The sequence below is a fragment of the Ambystoma mexicanum genome, chromosome 11, assembly GCF_040938575.1.
Source record: "Ambystoma mexicanum isolate Mex_15411 chromosome 11, UKY_AmexF1_1, whole genome shotgun sequence".
In the NCBI taxonomy this organism is placed as follows: Eukaryota; Metazoa; Chordata; class Amphibia; order Caudata; family Ambystomatidae; genus Ambystoma; species Ambystoma mexicanum.
The window spans coordinates 1,325,730,961-1,325,755,242 of NC_090934.1; the positions used below are offsets into that span (position 1 = coordinate 1,325,730,961).

Consider the following 24,282-nt stretch of genomic DNA (forward strand, 5'->3'; position numbering starts at 1 on the left):
ATTGATCTGCATTTGGTATTACCAAGTTTCACAACTGGGTCCTCACTTGGAAGGTTTGAGGTATGCATGGAACGTAAGCTCTGTTATTAAGTGTGAAATTTGCAGGCAAGGACTGAGTGGAGCAGCTGCCCAGGTTGTCCCGGGGTAAATGGTAAGACATGAATGCAGCCCAAATGTTTCTCAGCAAGAAATGGGCATATGCACTTTACACAATCTGATCTTCCCTACATTAGTTATAACTAGAATGTTTACATAATGTTGATGCCCTCTTTGCATGGGCATGACTGGAAAAACTGGTTCTGGACCTCCGTACAGCACACTATTCTCAGTGTGCTGCAAACGATAGTTGTCTAATAGTATATGCCCTTCCACACATAATAGTCTCATCTATCATGGATGTCTGCATTCTGTTTCAGAGTGGTGTGGTCAAACTTTATGGCCCTGTAGTAAACAGAGTATTAGTGGTTGCACTGTTCTGTTGGACATTTGTTTACGGCCCGGGGCAATTGAGGCTTGGAGGTTTGTTTAAGCAGCACTGATGATGCCAAGCCGGATGGCACAGATATCAAAAGCATTTAATGGGCTTCCGTAGCAGGCTGTGTAAGCTGCAGGCTTGGAGCTTCCGCTATTGATATAAAAATGTTAGCAGTATTTATTCATCCAGCAGAGACTAACCGTCCCGTGAAGACCAGCCCCACAGCTCTAATGTTCTTCAATTTAGGCCCCTTTTATGAGGCAGCCACAAATCCATGCCTATAAATGCAAAATGTAGTGAACTGCAAAATCCCAAACTATTCGCTTTGACAATTTTTGTTTTTAATTATGAAACCATTGCGGTCTGGTCAATTATTCTTTCTCTAGTAACAAATATTATATGCATGGCTTTATTTTTTATTAAAGCATGCATGGAGATGGCCAACTGGCATCTCCAATTTTCCCACTTGCAGATTGAGATGCTGAGATTTTCAATATGGAGTTATTTCCTTTTGGTTCCAAACATGAGCCATGTTCAAACTAGAAGCGTGGCTGCACCTAACTCATTGTAAGGGGACGCACCCATTTTCCCAGACTCCAGTTTCCCGAAGGGCTATCTTTCCTGAATAGCAGTCTTTTTGGAACAACGCATGCCCAGAATTGCAAATGATTGTGCATACCAGAAGGGACAACAGGCGTAGCCCAATAAGGTAAGTAGCGGGGGGAGGTCGGCGGTTGGTCAGAAGGAGGCAAGAGCGGGGGTGAGGATAGACGAAGACTGAGCGGATGGAGGCTGGTGGAGATAGGCACGAGGGATGGAGGAAGGGGGGACAGAGGGAGATCAGGGGTTGTGAGGGTGTCCTTTCCGATAAGAGGTTGCAGGAGGAGTGGCAGTCCCATAAAGTGTTTCCCTGCAATACCAAAGTCAGACCTAGGAAACCAGGCTTTGGCAAAAAATGGCCTGCGGGGAACATTCATATTACCGTTGTTTGGCATCTCTGATAACGGTACAATCATTGGTTCAGAATAAATTAAATGTAATATTTTACACCGTGATCATACTTAACTGAACGAAGGACAGAATGCACAGAGGGGACATGCCACCTTGAATGAAGTGCATGCACTGCCCATACAGTACAAGGATTAATTAGTATGTCCTGAATTTCTGTGCTAGGTGAAATGTACCTTTTTCATGATACATGTTGCTGAACATAAACTACTTGGTTTTGTTACACAGGGCCCGATGATCCTGTTTGCAATTTTAGCAAATGAGGGATGTCCGTTGGCATCTCTTATTTACTCCTGATAACGTGTACCTGATTTTTGAAGCCTGAAACTTGAGAACATCTGGACATGCCTGAACATTTTTGAGGTGCCCAAGTGGATCTGCGATTTCAAAAGATTTGCTCAAAGGAATCTCGAAGATGCACATGACATCTCAAGATTTGCTCCAGTTTTAGACATTGAGCATCGAGGAAACGGTAGAAGGTGCAGCTTCAATCTGTTCACTTGAGTATCTATTTTTGGTAAACTTCCTGTAAAATAAGCAACATGAATGTGTGAGCAAATCTGTATATCACATTTCGCTTAACAGTGCGTGTTAAAAAGCATCGCATGGCTAATTAAATTAAAGTGAGGTCACCTACTTGGTTTACATAGGAACATGAATTCATTATGTTGCAAATAGCTTTCAGCAATGATGCTGTGTTTCCTGATTACCGACATCTTCCTGAACAGAAACATATTCAAGCCCTGACACAAACATATTAACTCACCGCTGAGGGAGAAGTCCACGCTTGATGCTCCAAAAATAATGCTTTCTTTGGTATAAATGGCGACTTCTCGATCCGCACGAAGGTCAAACAAACGACACTAAACAAAGTTCAGAATAGATAGTTAATATATCGTTCTTCATTTGTTTCTTCAATTGCTAGGTTGTACATTTGCAAACATTTACATCTTGTACAAAAGAAGTGTCACTGACCCAGCTTCCAGGAAACAGGATATTGCTGTAACTTAAAACTGTCATTTTAATACAAGTTTTGGCATTGAGACAGGGCAATTGTATATTCCCCACCCCAGCAATAGCATCTGGTCCCAATGGCTCAGACCCCATTTATAAGGAATTAGCATAATTGACCTAAAAACATTTGACCTAAAACATTTGATCGACAATTATGTTGACCTTTTCTTTGGTCACATTTAATTAAATATATATATGAGGGTGGGTAAGGGTATAGCTTAAGTTGAGGGGAAGTGGGGAGGATTGCAGGGGGTCCCCCCCCCGCATTTTAGACCAAAGAAAAGATCAAATAAATTTGATCAAATGTGATTAGGTGAAATGGTTTAGGTCAAATAAACCCAAACCATTTATAATGCTGACACTGGTCGGTACAGCATGATTTTTAACAATGATGTAGGACTTTTGTAACATGTTGTAGGCATCCTATTGGTGGCATCAGATTGCCCTCTGTCTATTCTTGGGGGTCTGATCAGCATTTTCCATAAATGTAGTTAAACAAATCCTGTTATGCTTGGTCAGTCAATGCTTCTTCTTGATAACAGCGGTAAGTATCAAAAACCACAAACCCTGAGTATATGAGGAAAAGGGGAAACTGACCCTTTTGTTCTTTTTCCACAGTGGCAAGGACCTCGCTTTGCCCCATAAGGATGTTTAAAGTTTGGGGCTTTTGCATGTTTAGCTTCAATTAGGCTGTGCACCATGCCCAGTATAGGGAAGAAACTCCATTGACTTTGAAGTCATTTACTGGCACTGTAGGGTTGGCAATTAGGTGATATTTAACCAGTGACAGGGAATCCTCATCTAACGTAGAATTCTTTGTAAAATGAGTGAATCGCAGTTAGGAATTGCCACTCATAGTTAGTGCTAGATAAATGTTACCAGTAGTAAGCATTTTGCAGCTTGGACCAGTTTTAGAGTCACATACTGAGTGTAGTCTGCAGGCTAGTCATTGGCCTTGAGTATTATAACTGTATGGCGGTTAGACAGTGATATACGCATGACAGAAAGAAGTAGTGGTTCAACAAAGTCCTTATTTGCAGTGTGCCTAGGAACCGGTGGGACCTAATGCTTATAGGAACTAGGGAGAATTCTATAAATTATAACAGAGTTACTAATTAAAACAGTGTCAGGGATGGAACAACACAAAATCGGATAATCCTCAGGTGTCCAAAACCTTCAGTGGTATTTCTCCAAATCATAACGTTCATAGAATAGTCTGAAGATGCGCTAGTCTCTCCAGTGACACTTTATTTTACAAATAAATGCACAGAGTGGAGGTATAGAGAAGATTCCAAACTTAGTCTTAAGAAGTGCTTAGCCTCACGGCTAGACCATAATCTAAAAAACAAATGTTCCACGTCTTAGCCAACATAAGCTGCCACAGATGGCACAAAAACAGTCTGAGTCGTGAGGATCGTTCAAGGGTTTTTAATTTTTGTTTTTAAGCCATAGGGCTGACCCTTTCTCTCTTGTCTCCCTTAGCGTTCCTCCCTAACCCAGGTCTCTGTGACACCAAGTTAGTACTATTGATTGGTAGCCCCTGCTGTCTATTTCTTTATTAGTCTACTGATTAGTCCCTAAAATGTTGGCTCCCTAAACGCGCTCATGGACTTCCTAAGTGACCTTACTCTATCCAGTTGTTAACTGTCTAAAGTGAGTTGGGAAATCCCTTGCACTTGCTCGGTTGGATTCAGGCCTTGTTCACTCACATACATGCTTACCTCGTCCTCTCTATGTTTACTTATTTTATTGTTTGCTTGTTAGGCCGGCGCTTATAAAATAAGAATATACTGTTTTGAAGCGCCCAAAGGACAGAGAGGGATGGAGGGTACATTACAACACAATATTAAGAGCTGAGGGGAAGAGGAAGAGGGACGAACCTACTATGCCTTGTGAGTATTCAGAAGGTGCAAGTGCACTTTCAATATGCTTCACTCCCTCTAGCTCTTACCTCCACCCTGTGTTGTTACTACTACTTCCACTCCTATACATTTCTAACCCACTCCTCGTTACTACTCCCTTTGGTTCATCATTCAGGTATTTGCTGCGTCTCTAGCAGGCTTCACACTCTTATAACTGGGCCCAGGTAGCAAGCAGCTTTTCCCACAGAATGTCCATATTCCCTGTCCCAGAAACACGCCCTTTTGCTCCTAGTCTGCTGCTCACTCCCATTTTGTAGTGCCTTTCCTGTGTGTGTATTAGCCAGCGCGTGTGACTGCTGGGGCGGATGGTGTGCTGTGTTGGATACTGGGATTGGGTCTTTCCCCTGGTTTCCCATATTTGCCTTTTAAATTTGTAATGAACACCTTCTCTGCTTTGGTAAATTATATGATTGTTCTGACTTGGCGGTTCTTCGCCTATGTAGCAATGGCAATACGATTTTGCCATCTTGCATTAGTATCTAAAGAAGCTTGTTGATGCTTGGCATTACGTGTCATCCTGCCTGGATCAGGAAGCGGTCTGCAGCAGCGTCTTTGCCCAACTGTGCAGTTCACGGTCGCCTTGTTTCTCAAATCTTCTTTGTGGGAAAGTGCAGGATCCTTTTCCGGCAGAATCCATGAACTCTGCACTCTGCATGTTCGCAGACGATGCCGTGATGCATAACACTTCTAGCATTCCACCTTTCTGTCACCACCTTCTGTTGGAGGAGCTTTGGTGCAGTATATGAATTGGCAGTAGTTATCAGTGACCAGTAGTATTAGTCTAAGTGGAACAGATATCCAACCAAAATGTATGGAGCTCAACATGCACATACCATATGAAATTAGTCTGCATCCTCCGCCCCACACCTGGGCCACTGACCACTCAGTTCAGAATTAAATAATTTGAGCCTTGCATATATGCAATACAGCTACTGCAGTACCATAAATTGAATGAGCCGAAATTTAGAATTAACATAGACTTGTTTAGTAAGCTCACAGATTCTGTTTCATTGCTCCTTAGAATTGCTGCAGCCCATATCTGAATCGCATTTATAAAATGGCCTAATCAACCTTGTCTCTGAGCTTGAGGGTGTCAAATTGTATACCATTGATACGAAGGGCCTACAATCCTGTGAACAGATAATATATTGTAAGCATGGATGCTCTTAGAGCTCCTTCGATAACTTCAGCCACCTTGGTCGGAAGGCCGAATTGATATGCAAATATTGCAGCTTCACCAAGCTCCTTTACCCAATAGTGCATGTATCTCAGGAAGCAAAATCAACTCTGCATTGTAGAATATGTCCCCTAATACATTCAGGCCTGCCTTTTCCCACAATTTGTGACATGTGTTATCCAATGTGGGAAGAATGTCAGATTTATGTGTAGGATGATATAATCAGGAAACATCTAGTTCAGGCGAACCTTCCACCCACCCCAAATCAGACACACAGAATTCTTTATTTAACAAAGTTATTTTTACTAACCCGTTACACGCCAGTCTAACAGTATCAATTCCCCATTCCCGCCCGTCCCCTTTTAGGAAAAGAAATGCACAGGACTGCACAGAAGGTCTATTTAATGAGAATAGAAAAACATCAAACCAATTTTAAATATAAACAAATGCTACATCTTTATCATTCTCTAGGAAGCCTGATATCAGCGGTTACTCCCGTGATGAATGATCAATACACTGGTTAATTCAGTGATCAATGCTGCATTTAACTTGGTTATATACTGTTGTGAAAGCACCCAGGGCTCCAGATAAGCGTGGAACTGGGCATTTTGACACATTCAAATCTTGTAAATACAACACCTTTTATCTTTCTTTGCTACCATTTGCGCACTAGTTGAGAGCAGAGTGCAATGCAAAGGGCAAGTGACTCGATGGAAACCATAACACTTCTATTGATGCTTATCTGCAAGGATGACATTGCAGGCCATCTAGGAGCAGTTCAGAAATGTTTCTCTGTGTTGCACACACCGAGCCTGTCAGAAACAGCAATGTGAGAGGAGGAATGGTTTCTTTCTGTTCAACTTCTGCTTTGTTTTGGGTCTGTAGATGTTCACGGAAATTAATATTTATTTTCCTAGCATTTTATGATTATACGATCATAGCAGTAATAAGATGGAAAACTTAATATAATTGGGAAGTATTCTTTTAACAAGCAAATTAATGATTGTTAGTGAAAGCTTGCTTACATTGCACCAAAATGTTTTTCAGAGTGTTGTGTGCATTTATCAAAGATAATGACATTGATGTGTTATTTATGTAGGGCTTTCGCCAAAGCGCTGTACGTAGAACATCTTTACATACAATTATCACTCAGCTGAAGCTAATACTAATTTATTGACCTCAGAAGGATGAATGGCTGAGTTGGTCTTGCCAGGATTCGAACCTGCAACCTGCAGATCTCTCAAACATCGCAGCGAGCACTCAACCTGCTGAGATATCTTACCAGTGCACGATGCATCAAGATGTTGTGTGTTGTGTTCATAGATATTGTGTGAGAGAAGGTTTTTCACAAATGTAATTTCTTGTTTGAAGACAGATTTCTTTGCTACACAACTGTTTTATTTGTGTTCTGCTAATTTTCAACTTTAGTAATGTTCTGGTTGCCTTTCACATACTATTTGAACTCTTGCTAAGGCACATTATTTTTAATCTTATAATTTACACTCTTATTATTTAAAAAGTGTATACCTTACTGCCACCTCAAAACTTTATCTGTGGCACTTTACACTGTTTATCTCCTGTTTGTGCTTAAGGCACTTGGACTTGGCCAGCAGGCGGTTACGGAGTGCTCCGGTGTCACAATCTACTTGTGAATTCACCGGCTCTGACATGCGTGTCCGTTCGCCTCGCTGCCTCCAGATCCTCTGCTCCTGCTTTCCTGCGCAGCATGGCAACCTCTCCTTCTCGGTGTCTCGCTGCCCGCACTTTTCAATAACGGAGCTTTCTGTGCTCCCATGGCTCCCTGGTGCTCGCCTGCCATCTGAGCCTGTCTGACAATGGCACGCTTCTCGCTGCACGACCTTTGCAGATGTGATCCTCGGGGGGAGAGCCATTACTCCCAGTGCTTCCTGCTACACAACCTCTGCAATTATGGTCTCGAGCAGCAGAGGTCCTCCCAGGACCGACATCCTTTTGATACACAACGGTGGTACCAGCATCTCTGCTCTCCTCCAACTTCTGCTTCTGCTGCCACGTGGAGGTGTTACAATAACTCCACCTCCTCCTACTGCTCTTCCCTTTGGTATGCACCTGTGAGGGCCTTTTATGTCTCCCAGTTCCCTCAGGTGTGGGTCATTACCACTAATAGGCTGCAACTTGCAGTCATGTGCCTCTTCAGCCCTCTTCCTCATCCCAGTACTTTGGGCATTGTGGGATTTGGAATCCACAATGTCAAACTCAGTTTTGCTAACAGCTTCAATTTTACAGTATGCCATCAGAAGGATAGGGTGTTGGGGGAAGTTACAGAAAGGCTTTTTTCTATTTTTCCCGACTTGCTTACCCGCCGCCCCATATGATCCTGCCACAGAACAGCACATCCAAGGTCAGGATCAGGAAGCATCTGCCTTTCCCTGGCCACATGAGAGAGTTTCCAAGTCGGAGTTTCTGGGGGCATCATCCCTGATTCCTCACACTGCCCAACTGATGGGGTCCTGGATGTGCTGCGTCATGCATGGAGAAGAGAACCCTGAGAAAATCCCAAAGCACTGCTTTGAAAGACTTAAGCCACGCTGCAGACCTAAGTGGGAACCGAGTATGCAGAAAGACAGAGAGAACCGAAGCAGGTTAGCAATGCACTGCATTGGGAAAGGAGAGCGAACGAGAATGATTAAGGAGGGTGTGCCGTGAGACATCCTGATTCTGAAAGGGAGGGTGGTGGCATGACTGCAAGAGGGACACAGATGACCCTTTGGTCCATAAACAGTGCTGAGACCACAGAAGTGAAGCAGATGAAGAACGAAGCGAAGAAGGGTGCAGCCGAGCAACAAGCTGGTCTGTTACCAGCGAGAGAAACAGCCTTGCATGAAGAGAAAGAATCCCCAGTCCTCACAGGACCTCAGTGACGTTACCCCTACAAACCACAGATGAGGGGGAGAAAGGGAGACCCGGGAGGGAAATGAGAGAGAGTAATACTCATTACTGGGTCACGTCAACTTGTCTCAGTTAAAAGAAATATTTAAAGATACTGAGAGAGAATAATATGTGTTACTGGGACAAGCCTACTCAGCCAAGTCAACAACAAGCTGTCAAAATACCAAGAAGGAGTGACAATCATTATGGGAACCTTCCTACTCATCTCAGTCAAGATGAAATAGGCAAATTGCAGAGGAAGAGTGATAAACATCACTGGAACGTGATAGAGCTCCCATAGGGCTCAATGGGAATGGGGAAGGTGCTAATAACGGTACCGCAATTTGCAGTACCGTTATTAGCTCTGAAGTCCCTCAGCGGGTCCCGTCCTTGACGCCTGGTCACACCAGGTGTTAAGGGCGGGACCCGCTGAGGGACCTCGTAGTAGGGTGCTAAGGGATTACCGGCACCGGTGACCTTAACGGTGCCGGTAATCCCTTAGAGCCTACCGTGTAATGAGGCCCCATGTGTGTATGACAGATTTTTGATTTTTATTCTCCGATACTTTCACTCCAATGTTCTATTCCTATCTCAAGATATGGGCCTAGCCAGCAGGGACACTGGGATATATGATACACTGATTTGTGATTTTTCTGTACAAAAACATCTACAGTTCTGATATTTAAATGATTGGCCATTATCTTTTCAACGTTCACATGTAGCTGGGCGAAATCCTCTCCATACCAATATGATATAAAATAAATCTGATATACCAAATACCATAACTCAAAATCTGGGACTTGCAACCCCCTTTTACATATAGAGCCATCAAATATGTAATCTTCATTCTTATAGGGCCCACCATCGAAATAAACGTGGACACTAGCTGCTGTCACTGAGACATTTCAGCAGGCCCACATCGGAATGTGTTTTTAAGAAATAAAGTAATTTAGGATTGAATGTTCTTCTTTTTGATGGAAATGCCCTACCATCAGAGACACTGGCAACCTATTCTCTGTTCTTCTGACTAACAAAGGGTAATTTGCTATTCCTTCACTTCCATCCAGCCCTGCATGCAACCATGTATGTCCCTTTTTATTCTTATTTATGATTATCAAAGTAGGCACTTTGTTATAGTGCATGGCGCATATGTATATATCACATATATATAACGTATGATATATACACAGTGGATATGTTGTTTATGTTCATTAAGTATTGGGAAAAGTAATATTCGTAATTGTTTTTTGTTACATCCGTATTACCTCGTGACCAAATAGATCTGCACTGCCCGCACTTATATTTGAACTTACACCAAGCATTTCTGGGGCATTTATCACTTGAACGTGCTTGTGTAACAGAAATGTGGTGCTTTTCTTGATGCAGAGAGACAGCAAATACAACACATCATTAATTAGTTGGCATGTGGCTACTGTTCACTATTCAACGATTATATATTTGTAGCAGTACATAAAGCCTATGTGGAAAAATATGTATGCCACTTTATAACCAACTAAAGTAGTAATCACCATTAAAATGGTGAAACACCTCTACTCCCGCCAAAAGCTGCACAGCGTCTTATCGAAATCAGAGGTTTATAATGCTGACACGACATACATTTTTACAGAATTATCTTTGGTTGAAGCTCTAACAGTTATTCTCCTTCCAGGGATAAATCTGAGAAGATCTATTGAGTGGTGTGGACTGCTACAGTTGACTCTATGGAAATATGACTTTTATTTCTTATCTTATTTTTTTGTAGTAAATTATTCCCATTACAATTGGAAACACACTGAATAGCCACTCACAAAACAATAGAGTGTGCTGGCTCAACAATCAATGTTGGCATAAGAAGAAGATACAATCACTCTCAAGGTAATGTTTTTTAAGATTACAAATATGTAATCCTTGCAGACCCGGGGAAAGGTGAACAAAGAAAAGACAGGCCAAATGAGGGCAACTATACATTTGCAAGCTACCTAGGACCTGGAAATAGGCTTTGCAATATACATTTGTTGTTTTGGGCAGTCGAATGAATTAAAGTGCTAGTGATGCATGTTTTTGTGGGCATTAACACATTGTGGTGTTCTTTAAAAGATTCCTTTTCACTTTTCATAATACAGTTCCTTTACATGGGCCTCTAGAGACAGTGGTTTGCATTACAACGCTCTGGGCCTTTGTGAGACAGATCTTGAGCCCCTCCAAGGGGAATAACGGGAAGATCGTAACTGCAGTTTCTGGGTTCGGAGATGATATAGTAACCTAGAAGGTTTGTATGAATGATTTAAATATGTGCTTTGCATGTGGCGAGCTACAGGTGTTGTGGGCACCTGTGCAGGGGCAGCTTTGTGGAGCAGCCAGAACGATTGCCATATGTCGTATGTTCTAGACTGTATTCATAGTATTATGATTGGTTGACACAGGGGCTTTAACGTTGCCTGTGTGCTAATGTGGAATAGTGCTTGCGGATTTGGTTCTTACAGCATCAATCAATGTTTCCAAAGCTGAGTTTGAGGAGTTGAGAGAGGGGCATAGCATTGATAGGTTCTGCACGTTGGGTGGAAAAATTGAAAATTGGGGGTGTAGGGTACTCGGGTAGGAAACGAGAATGATCTGCCTTCCTTCTATGGAGCGCAATCAGTAAAGTTTGCACCAAATGTTTTGCCATCCTTGGGTCACCACTAGACACTTTTTCAGATTCTGCCAACGATATGACTGTTGTGCTTCATGAACTGTGCTTCGTGCAACTTTACTACCTATGTAAGACATGGTGAGGCAATCTCGTGGAGTCTGCTATCCTTTGCGAAATTACATGTTTAAACAAGCTCCGCTTGTGAATGTATGTTTTGGTGTAAATAACCACCCATACAGGACAGACTGGTTTAGTTTTCATCTGCAGGTGGAAACCCACTATGATTTTTTTTAACATGTTCTTACAATACAAACGCCCTGTAACGATTGTCAAAAAAGAAGAGCTCATGGCAGAAAATATATTCCTTAAAATCCGCATAACAAGATTCTTAAGCTTTTGTTTGAAAATGTTTTTACCATCACTTGGAGAGAACCATGCAATGCGATCTCTTTGCTCCATGACATCAATAGTATTTTCATCCAGGAAGATGGGCCCCAATACATGTTAAAACAGCTCTGACTACGAGTGAGGAGCAATCATCGCTGTGAAGCCTAGATTAGGCGCAGGGGCTTACGGTATATAGCTATGGAAGTGCAGGATTCCACTAAATCAGGCCTGTAAATGTTGGGTGCCAACTAACAGCCCGTAATTGCCCTTGCTTTGGATTTCCCTCAAGCAGCTACAGTACAAGGACAATGTTGATGTCAACCTTTAGGCAAGTCCGATCTCCCTGACTTACAAAAGCTTCTAGGAGGAAAGAGCGATTGCCCATATGATTTCCATATGGTTGACCTTCAATATACGTTCAACGAATCTACACACAAATAGCTGCCCATCTCTGAAATATATAGACGATCAACATATGAAATTACCAAAGTTTCATAAATCAGGAAAGGTGGAAGATCATCTCTGTAAAGGATTCTAGTATGTGCCTCTTCCCTCCATTCTAGTACCCGTCTATTGAAATAATGAATAAATGCTTTAAATTCAAGAGGCCTTTTCGTGTTCTTTTACATTTTTGTAATTGTATTTTATTCATTATAAAGCACGCAGCAGGCCAAGGGCATTATGCACTGTTACAGGAGTCTTAGGCATATGAATGATACATGGCGTACACAGGAATCTTAGACATATCATACAAGGATTATGCATACAGTTATCGTTGGCATGAGGTAGCACACAATACAGATTAGTCCTATTTGAACAGCCATGTTTTGAGTGCTTTGCGGAAGGCTCCATAGGAGGGTTCAGCTCTGAGCAAAGGGGGCAGTGAGTTCCAATGTTTGGCCGCTATAAAAGGGAAGCTTGCTCCACCTGCTATGGGGCGTTTGACTTTGGGGATCAGTAGTCTGTCAGTGTATGGTCTTCTGGTGGGCCTGGAGGAGTGAGCTTGGTTTACTTTCTGGGAGAGATAAGGTGGGACTGAGTTAGCGAGGCACTTGTGAGTAATGGCTAATGTTATGAACAGGACTCTCACTCTGATGGGCAGCCAATGGACTCCTCTTCTTGCCATGGTGATGTGTTTCCTTGTTGGGATACTGATGGCTGCCCGGAGTGCATTATTTCGGATGACTTGGAGTTTTTGGAGGATGTGCCTGCGAATAAAGGCATTGCAATAAACCAGCCTAGAGCCTATGACGGCTCTAGCTATGGTGAGGCAGCCTGGTGTAGAAAGGAGTGGTTTTGCTGCATTCAGTAGTTTGGTCGAGTAGGCTGCAGATGAGGCGATAGCGCTGACTTGGCGGGGCACAGAGAGGGTGGCGTCTATGTATAACCATAGGGCATTGACAGCGGGAGAGACCGGGATTTGTATGTTCTACATCAGGAATGTGGAGTATTGGTTGGTGAGTTTTTTTAGTGTTGCCGGAATAGTCAGCATTTGTTTTTTAAATCTATGACCTGGCATAAAGAACATACATTCCTACACCCTACATTTAACATGTAGTGTGCCTACAAAAGCAAGCATGCCTACAAAAACAAGCATGTTTTGATTCTCGTATATATCAAGGGCTGCCTCAAATGTCACACTAATGCTCCAAAAGCGTGCTATATAAAACTTGCTAATAAATACATGTATAGACCAGCAATCATAATACGCTTGTCAGCATAATGTATGTTAAATGTGCAAGTGATGTATCTGCCACATCCTGTAAAAACAATACTTTTCAATTTCTAAATCATTTATCGTCGTGTAATATCTTAATTACTCCACAAATATCTTTTTGGGAGATTACAATCTCCAGTGTAATTTGTTAACAAATATTATTGTCTGTAACTTTTAAAAAAAACTAGCTAATAAATTCATGAAATTGCTTTTAAAATGGTCTTTAAAGTGACTAACTTGAAATCCACTTCCAATATAATTTCTTTTCGCATGGTATTGCGATGATCTCAGAAAACAAAAAAGGGAAATAAAAAAAAGTTGATGAGAAATGGTATTTAACTAGGGTTAGTTTTATTCACTCTTTCTTGAAGAGTTTAAATTTAAATTCATTCATGAATTGAATACTGGAGCGGCAAATGCTGTTTATATTTACCAGTCATGCCTGTTTATCAACTGGTATTCAGTATTATTATGTGTTCTCAGAACCCTTGTAAGTTGGCAGCCGTTATGGTGATTTATTTACAGATCACATGAGTGCACCCTGTAGGAGAAATAAAAGAAAGAATGCAGAACTTTGCAGTGCAACGCTTCATGCCATGTTCAGGTTGGCAATCTCTTCAATACCTTCTTTGCCTCCCAATTGGTCTGCCGCGCTGCAGCTTGTGCTGATCTCTTCCTTTCCTATCACTTTAACTTGCTCTGTCCTCAGTGTGTTCCTTCTGTCCTGCTGCCTATTATCCATTTTGCTCGTCTGCTGTGGCTTATTGATGTGCTTCAGTTCATTGCTTTCCTCTGCACTCTTTTTGTATGCCCTTCGCAGTCATATCCAGTATTTACCTTGAGAGATTCAATATCATCTTGGGCTGGGCTTCCCTTTATACCTTTCTTATTTCTTATCTGCTGGATTTATGATTTTCTCTGGGACGCCCTACCTCTTCAATAGTTGTACAGAGTCCTTGGTGTCCTATATAATGCATTCCTGAGTGTACGAGGGCTGCATATTTGAAGCAAGCAGTAGGCGCACACAGTTCTATTACTATTGAGGAAGGATTCCATTACTATCCCCTTATGCCCGTGGAACAAACATCTAAGTTATTTTCTCCTTGGGTTGCCAAGAATGGATGGAAGACTGGGGTCTCATTATGACCCTGGCAGTAACTGTGCTGGAATAAATGGCATGGCTGCCGGCAGTCATTCTTTTCCGGTACCTGGCAATAGGAATTTACCGGGGCATTACAGCCCAGGCGGACCCGGTAATTTACCATTGCCGGGCGCCGGAAAAAAATACTCCCCACTCCATTTGAGTCCCAATGGACTCAATGGGAATGGGGAGGACGGTAGCACCGGCACCATTGTGAATGAAGCCGGTGCTACCGTCAAGGTCTGCGAGTGGGTGCCTGGCAGGCTGAGAGGCACCCGCTTGCAGAACTCGGCGTATGCCGGTCTGGTAACAACGGTGCCGGTAGCTTGTCCGGCACTGTTGTTACCGGTCCAGCATACGCATAATGAGGCCCTGTATCTTTCAGAATCACTTAGAACCCAAAAACTTAAAGTAGGGCCCATTGCTGACAATTTCAGCAATAATCAATTCCCATTTTTTTCTAGTAACATTTATTCTTTAAACCAAAAATCACCAGACTGTGAATGTAAACATCTATCTCTGCTCTGCAGATTCAAACCTGAGGTTCTTTTGTGACAAGATTTTTTTCTTTTATCGGATCGTCAGTGCTTAAGCCATAATAATTCAAAGAAACCTACAGCTTATAACAACTTATTTAATGCTCCTCTAACCAAGAGGATTGTTCATTTAATGTATGAATTTGGTCAAATCTATAAAATCTAGAACAGGTAGTCTTCACTAATCATCTTCCTATTACTGGCTTACCTTTCATGGGCAAGTGCCTTAAAAGACATTTGCGTGTTCTCTTGGCCCTCTCAGCTGCATTGGACACCGTGGGCCATGGGGTGCTACTTGAAAGGTTTCTGCATGAATATTGTTGGTAAGGTCTTGAGGTGGTGCTCTTCCTTTTTTCGAAGTATCTTTCCAACTGGTCCAGGCTGTCCCTCGAGAGGCTCCCCCATTCCTTCCCATGAGGTATTGTGCACCCCACAGGTCTATATTGTCACCCTTCTTAGTCAAGAGCTACATGGAGTTGCTGGGGCATATGATGAAGAGACTTACTAGTCACCATTATCCAAATTACACTCAATTACATCTAAAGATGTCTATTCTCCTCAGATGGGCCCTCAAATTGCTGTATGCATTTCACCCTCTTCCTCTGATTGTAAGGGCACACCACAACTACACTGCAGGAAAGGGATCACGATTATTCCGGTGACACTGGCCTGGTGGGACAGGTTTTAGCTTTTGGACCTTCTCTCTCAACAGAAAGGGAGAGTTCTTCATTCATCTCCATACTGTTCTTAGTGCATGTCTGTTATTGACTATTGCAACTGAAAATTAGTATTTTTGAAAGCTATTTGAATGTCTTCCACAAGATTGTAATACACAAGCAAATGAACAAGAATTTACTATGGGTGCATGGAGACAAAATCAACCCTCTGTCCGCAAAGATAAAAATATGTCCTGCTTTTCATTGCTCACTTGGCAGAACCCTGCATCAAGCCTAACTCTTGTAAGACTTACCTGTCTGCGATAAAGTGTTTACATTTCCAAGGGTGAGAACTATTTTTCACTGTCACATCCCATCATTAAGGGGCATCTTACTGGATTGCTGAAGCTCTTGATGTATGTCAAGCTACCACATCTGTCTTGGGGTCTCAACATAGTTCTGTTAGCTCTGATGTGCAAGACATTCGAACCCTTCTCCTCATTGGACTTGAACCTTATGTCCTGCAACTTTCTGGTAGCAGCCACCTCAGTGAGGAGGATCTGTGAACTTCAAGCCTTCTGTGCTACTCCTCCCTTCCTCCTTTTTCATAAAGACAGTGGTTCTTTACAGTCATACTAGTTTCATGCCAAAGATTGTTTCTGACTTCTGTAATAATTAGGAGATTAATCTTCTGGTCTTCTTTCCCAATCCCTCATGAGATCCAGACAGGACTCAACATAACCTGAATATGTTGATAGTTCTCAAATTCTATTTAGAGAAAAACTAAGCATGTAGGAACATCGGAACACTTATTGTGAAACATACCCAGTTTCCTAATCGGACAAAGCCACTATTTCAAGGTCGATTGGGGACAGCATGCTGAAGTGCAAGCTGCAGCCCCCAAAAGGTCTCCACAAACAACTGGTGAGAGTCAAGGCATCATCATTAGCTTTCCAGAGACTCCATCCGACTGGAAGATATCTCCAAAGCTGCTATGTGAGTGTCCTCCACCCCTTCTCCAGACAAAGCACCTGGAGTCAAGCTCGAGATCAGATGCTCGGTTCAGTCAGGCTGTCCTCTGCAACATCTTTGGCTGAAGAATTTGCCCATAAGTATGTGAACCTTTTCCGGTTTTGTCTATCGCTGGAACGGTGGATGCCATCTGCCCCGTTGCTTTGTAATCTCCTATGAATATAGAGGAAAGTGGATTGGATTTAGGAGTAAGGAAATGTTAATCTCTGTAGTGAATCTATAGTCCCATGTCCTCCATACAACCCCACTGTGGGCCCACGGAAGGATCATGGCAACAGATTGAAGCTGTGAAAAAGACTGATGGATGGGGCACATATATGCTATGGGGAACATCCCTAGTGGGGGTGGCGTATGTTCACCAGCGATGTACCTGTTTTTCTTTGTTAATGCTGCTACGCATTATGCTCTGGCCCCATCTCCGTAGGGTGCACGTACCCATAAGTAAAGAGTAAAGAGGACAGAGGGTGTCAGGAATGCAGTAGTCAATATGGTCAGTAAGATTTCCTTTTCATCCAGTTATTTTATATTCTTCCAGCTGGGATTTTGTTTTCTTGTTAGTTTCATTTTCATTGTATTTTACATCTTTTTAAATGAGTATTAATTGTAGTTTTAATCTTTTAATTAATCATAAACAGGGCCCAGCTTTATTTGGGTAAGGGAGTGCTTCAAAAGTAAAAAAAAAGTAGGGAGTACTCTAGTGTGTTGTGAGTTATAGATGTGCCCTTTTCCAGTCAGGAAGTGTACTATTCCTTGTTTATCTGACAGGACCTTCACTACAGCTTAACCACTAGTGAAAACTAATTCACAAGGTTATCAAAATGTTGGCTAAAAAACATAAATAATTTGCACATAAAAGATTCCACAATCTCTGTAATGTATTAGTGAAATCTGGCTTGAGCAACGGAGGGTCACAACAAATATACAGAAAATCCCAAAGCAGACAGACTTTTTCACGTCTAAACTGTTCTATCTATAGTAATAACATTACAAAGGGAGACAGTTTTCCTAATACAAGGACATGGATAAACAATCTGTTGAATCATTACGCGACATGGCTTGACCTAGTGTTTATGATTTCATGTCCATGTGCTCAGATATTTGCAGCCATTTCAAAAACCCCATATTTGCACAGTTAAGCTTCATGGAATTAGAAGTTGTTCCAAGACACCCTCATGGCAGGTGTGAGAAACCAAAGGGCGTCTCACCTGCTAGTCCTCTGGAACTTGTCATCCAGGTGGCCAGGACACGCCCATCACTTTTGGATCCAGTTCCTTGGGGGTGGACCAGTGCGGGAGGATAACCTGGGTGAGGGGTTTTCAGGGAAGTGAGGGTGAGGCAGCTGATGGTGGTGAGACGCAGTATTCCCCCCTCTTTGTTTATCTGACTCATCCTATTCTTTAGGATTTTCCAAAGTCCCAACTCACCCCCTCCAGTTTTTAGACAAACACTGGGCCGAGGAAGAGGGTGACTGAGAGTAACCAGACTAAATCTCTTATATCATACAGTGCATGTCCTGTTAATCAGGTCAGGTAAAGTCAGGCACTTTACACTAAGTGCATACACCTAATACCAATTAGCTCTCCTCATACGAATAAAAGGCCACACCTAAAGACACACTCTGAGCAAGGCGGAACACGAGTACGAGGAGAACCTCTGGGACGAAGGCACACCTACTGGAGAAAAGCAACGGACCAAGGGTCGAGAGCAGCGGGTTGAAAACCCCAGGAGTTCCTTACTGGAGGCTGTTGCCTCTGATAGGCTGTAAAAAAGACATGTGGAGAAGGCCAGATACCACAAGTGAAAATTGTATTGTGTTTCAAGGAGGCCAGTGACCCTGCCGGGTGAACGGCAGAGTTGGGGAGGCGAGGCCAAGCCTGTGGTACTAACCTTGACTTGTGAATGGGAAATAGCAAAAACAAGAAAGAGACGCACACAGTCGGTGAGTTGGCAAGCGACCTGAGAGGCCGGTGTGTTAAGTAGCAACATTATATTACAAGTGAAGGCTGCACGCATGTGGATGAGACGCGAAGAAAGGCAGACCTGTGAGTGAACTTTGAAGTAAGGACAGCTGTGAGATCAGTGATACTAAGTAACGGATTAGTCCGGCGAAGGCAAAATCTCTGTGAAAGGTACATTGTTTGAAGCAATAAATTGAATGAAGAGCAAAAGTAGTCAAAGTGGTCTTGCAGTGGTCTGTAAAGAGAGCCACACACATTCAAAAGTCTTCATCATCCGAAAGTGGTCCGTGCCCGATTGAGGGAGACCCGAAGTATAAGCAGCTTGGGGAATAGAGCCGCCTTGCAAATTTGTGTTGCACTTTCATGTGACAACTCTGAGCCCAACAGAGGGGGACGTATGTACACTGTGTGGTGAAACGTCTGAGCCCGATAGAGGGGGACCTTTGTAAACATTCTGATGAAGTACTACTTTGAAAGTAAGAAAAAGGACTTTAACGTGGAAGGCCAGGGGGGTCTCAAACCACGGTTTGGAATTGTTTATAGTGTTGGAAACCGAGCCATGATGGGACATCCTGACTACAGGTACAGCCTTACTCTGTAAGGTCTAACCTGGGGACGAGAGCTAGTTCAACCGCATTCATTCTTTGAACACTGATTTTTCCTGTATATACATTTTCTCCTTTTTTCACTTTTTGTACAAGATATAGGGCAGGCATTAGGTTTTATTACCATAGGCCATTTTGATTTGACGGACTCCACTACGGCTATTTTGTTTATCGTTTGATGTCTTGACTACTCCCATCTTAGTTATAGGTCAAAGTAGGAGTTTCTCAAGCCCCAAAATGTTCAATAAAGGTTTTACAAATTATATCCATTGTGTCATTGTTATACTTGTGATACCATGCCTCCCCTACATGGGGAACAGATGGTAACAACTCAAAACATGTTAAACCCTGTGTGTTTAGTACATCTGTGGTCACTACCCGGAGGGGATGAATGAGACCAAAGACTGGTTTGTATGACTATAACATAAAAGTAATAGCAACAAAAACATATCATTTATACATCACAATAAATCTACCACCTCCAGGATTTCACTGATTAGCTAGTCTGTTTTCCATACCAGATGAGAGTACTGTAAGTAGGAAGACCACCATATATCTCACAATGCTGTAATACAATCCATGTCAGTGGAACCAGCAGATAAAAACACTTCCCTTTGATTTAGAGGGACGTGGACTGAATATGAGTTTATTTGTTCTTTATTTTTTTTAAACAAAACGTACGTGATTTAATAGGTTGTTGGGAAAAGATTAATTGCTTGATGCTATGCCAGATTTTTCATGTTTAATAACAGGGCCGTCAAACCCCAAAGCATTTTCTAGAAACTATTTAAGTCCATTTGAAATTCATGACATTTCAAGATCAGGAGAAGTGAAGTGACCAGATGTTCTGAGCGGGTCCCACAAGGGAACCTAGTAATAGGGCGGAATGGGTTTACCGGCACCGGCACCATTACCAGTGCCGTTAAACCCATTCTGCCCACCCCGTAATGAGGCCCAGTGTCTATTAGTGATCAAGGAACTTAGGGAGTGGCTCATCTCTTGTTAACAGTGATTTTATTTAGCAGGTGCAGCGCCCCTCCCTACCCAGTGGGGTGGGAGTGGTGGTTTCCCTGGGGACTGTCCCTGGTTCGTGGTGAGAGGTGCATGCCCTTGCACAGAACCAGGACCGGGAAACAGGGGATACATTTGTAAATAGAGCCTTAACTCATGGTATTGGCCTGCAAACCAAGCCCTCGGATGGGCTAGGCAACCTTCTGGCTGCCAACCGCCATGAGGATTCCGCCCCTCCAGGACCCCCTATACTCTTGCACACTTCCTTCAAACCCTTCTCCATGGGCAAGGCTGCCCTTGGGCTGCCCACCTACCCATGCTCCCACCCTCCCTTGCTTTTGCCCTTGCCACACATTAAAATCCTGTAACTTATCAGACTCTCAAGATGCATCTCCTTGCCTAACTGCACTCCTTTTGTGGCGGCTGATGGAAATAGAAACTAGACTACTGGTAGCTCACTTCCTTAGTACCATGGCAGGCATATTTTCGTTTTTACTCGTCAAATGGCCGTCCTTGCCATTTCTCAGCTTAGAAAAAATTAAATACTATTTCAACCCCAGACATGCAAGCTTTCCAGGTCGATAATAGCCGAGAGATCTCATTAAAACACTCCTGCGACTTTGATCCCCTGCCGTTCCCATGCAGGACATCCCGCCTGCGCGTGTGTTACTGCTCAACTATACCTTCAAAATGAAGTTCTCAAGCATGGGGGGGTCCACAAAATCTGAAGGAGTATGTTTTGGAGTGGAGTTGATACTCGAAAGATAATCCCCCTTCACAAATACATATTTTTCTTTCGGAGGGAATTCGCAGTCAAACGTTGGGATTGTTATAACTAATGCATGATTTGAGTCATGGGAAGTTCGAGGTAAACACTGATGTTTAAATGATTTGGGAAGTCATTAAGAAGGTACTTATTAGCACCTGGTAGAGCACGGTAATTATTGGGAGTTGCTTTTAGGCGTGACAGACACGTGCACGACATTTGGCAAAGGAACAATACAGACATGTGAATTGCCTCTATGATCTCCTTAACACACATTGCAGTGCACGTTGTCCATGTGTTTTGTCACTCAGCGGTGATTTATAAACGCACAAATGTTCAGAATACTCAGAACAATTGTTTACCACTCGTGCTTGCGTGCCATTTAAGGCACATGTGTGTTTGGGAACTAATCTAGCTCACGTTCTATATCAGGTGATATCAGCACCTGTCAGAGCTTGATATGGAGCACAACTGTAATAGGTGCGGCTGCAATCCTTACAAGTTACTTCGCACGGTGGAATAGGTCAGTAGAGCCCCTCCCTGCATCTAACTCATGATGTTACTTGGATGAGCACAGCATTATCTGTACCCTATGTGAAGAGTCAGACATATCTGGCTGGGATTGTTGCACTACTCAGTTGTTGTCACCCATCCCATCTGCTCTGGTGAGGAGTTAATGTCCCTTTTTAATAATACAGAACTGAAAGCTCAGGATTTTCAGCTGGGGGGTAAATGGGTGGGAATTGGTAAGGAGGGAGCTAGGTATATCGGGCTGCAAAAGGGTTTTAAGTGATGGCACCTATATATTTATGAATAGGGTCAGCCGTATGTCAGGCACTTGGTGAAAGAAAATTTGGCCCCCATCCTGAATAAAATGTGTTAATGAAATAAACAGAATTTTGTAGGGTGGAGTATGTGCGGAAGGGTGCGTTCGGATGTTAGGTTAACCATAGAAGCACACGAGACAAATAATTTTTACCGCAACTCCTGTCTGCATCCGGGACCTAGTTGCACATCTGTCTTTCTCGTGACAGTAATGGAATCTCCCCTGTCTTGTGTTCTCTAGTGCAACATTACAATTTCAGCAAATAGCCTCCAGATAGTAGCCCCAAGCGCTGGGTCTTCTAGACGACCATTTTATCCTGTTCGCTGTAACCTGGTCCTGTACACTCATGACTCATGCCTACACATTTGTCATTGGTGTGTGAAATATTGTTATGCAGTTCAAAATGTAGCGTTTTCTGTAGTAACCTCTCCAGAAACATTCATGGCTGTTGAGAAGAACTTCATCTCCTTCGACCAAGGCCAGTTTATCTCGGCAAGTGTGTCACCAGCACATCTCCTGCAGTAGAAACACCTCTATTTGCAATCTGTCCGCATGGGCACATCTCATCACGTTGGGATGCTGTGGACATTCAAGACAAGACATGCTCATACATTGCTTTTTGGAAGGTTTCCTTGAATGTCTGATCTCTGTAATAATAGCTGCAATTACTATACGAATTTCTTTGTATGCAATTTATTGTTCTTGCATGGTCGACCCTGCCTGGATTCAAACATGTGTATTGCGGATTGGACGCATGATTGGAGCAAATGCTTGCCTCGCTGAGCTATATCACCAGTGAATTACTTGTGCAAATAAACGAGAAGCACCAAAAGTGCTTGGGTGCCACAAGTGAACATAAACAGAGAGTCTGTGCGAGAGAGAAGAGTTTATGAACGCGAGGAAGGGAAGGCACAGTGGGGCAAGAGAGAGATAGAGGCAGAGGAAAGAAGGTATGCAACAAATGTGTGAGTGAGTAGGTTATATGTGATTTTACCGAAATACAATTCAGAGTGGTAGGTTTTATCAAGGTAAAAAATACCGGAAAAATACTGATTTATTATTTATTTTTTAATTTGGGGGTCCTCCAAAACCCCCTTTTCCTAACCTTTGAACCTCATCCCCACCCATTTTAACCCCTTACTCCCACTACTATATATAGATATATTTAAAATGTTCAGTATTTTGTGGATATTTTTTACTTCGGTAAAACTTAACACTCTGGATTTCTTTTCGGTAAAATGACTGAATATCACTGAGGATTATGTGTGTGTGTACAAAAACAGTATGATTGCGAGGGGAGGGTTAATGGTTAATGATTGTGAGAAAGAGTTGGGAGAAACAAGTGCAGAGACAAGTCACTAAAGGCCCGATTCATGGAAGTACTTGCAAATCCCCGTCCGTCTATTCATGAAATAGGCTGCGCAGTACTTTTCCTGGACTTGTGTGGAGTTTGCGCAGACTCTGCACGTCTCTGCAAGCCGTTGAGCGCCTTGCGCGATACACCTCGCAGAGCGTGGATGTGGCTTGCGCAGAGGGCTGGGAAGGGGGCGGAACACAGAAAATGGAGAACATGTGAAAAAGTGGGCAGTCCGAGGGATGGCCCGCAGGCAATCCCTTGCACGCCCACTATTGCGCCGAACGACACGTATTCATGGAATCACCTGCGCAGCATCTTAGCATAGTAATGGCCACTCGATCTCTATGCCACCCGAAGGCAGGCATAAGTACACTTTCACGTAGGAATCACAGTTTGGAAGTGGGTTTGTATGTCGGATACAGGGGTGCGTGTACACAACCTGGGTTCCGATCTAACTTAGGGGTGCGCATACGCAGTTTAGCGGGGTGCAGGAACGGTTTACGGGGGTTCACACGAAGATTTCACAAGTAATTACTGAGTTCTGATTTTTCATACGCATTTTGTGGGGGGCCAGCAAAAGTTACAGGGGACCCTGCGCACAATCCCCAACATGCAGGCCTGCTTGCGGGGGACCCTGCACACTGTTTCAAGGGTGCGTGTATTCGTGGTGAAGGTAGCTGTTCTGGCTGTTTTTGCTTTGCATGCAGGCATGTCGGGGGCGTTCCGAGTGTGACTTGCGAATATGGCTACTTTGCGCAGTGAATTCCATGCATACACGGGGCGCGCATTTTATATTCTGCACGTAGGCTCATGCAGTGTCTTTTTCGGCACGCGGCCCTTGTTGGATTCTGCACACTTTTCCATGAATAGAGCCCTAAGTGTGGGGGGAGTAAGCCTAAAATGTGGGAAGGTGCGGTGGAACCTAAACAGAAAGGTTTTATGCTTGGTTAATTTTCAGAAAGGAGGGAAGGGTGTTCCAAATTTGTGCACCCTGAACTTCGACCGTTCATCCTTGTACAATTGCTTTATTAAATTCAGACACTTCTATGAAGCATTCATTAAAGGATGTTCGAGATAATGTTAATAGATGCAATGGCTACTACATGATCTGCTGTTGTGGAACCAGAAGATTGAAGTTCTAATCCCAGCTTCCCC

The 24,282-nt window shown here is 43.0% G+C and overlaps 1 protein-coding gene across 1 annotated transcript in view; it reads right to left on the reverse strand.

The window, feature by feature from the left end:
• The window catches only part of GNB5 (G protein subunit beta 5), a 458,941-nt gene that overhangs the window by 129,587 nt on the left and 305,072 nt on the right, over positions 1 to 24,282 (reverse strand). The window contains exon 11 of the mRNA XM_069624846.1: positions 2,250 to 2,346. Within this exon, the coding sequence (XP_069480947.1) occupies positions 2,250 to 2,346 (97 nt within the window). The remainder of the gene's footprint in view (positions 1 to 2,249; positions 2,347 to 24,282) is intronic.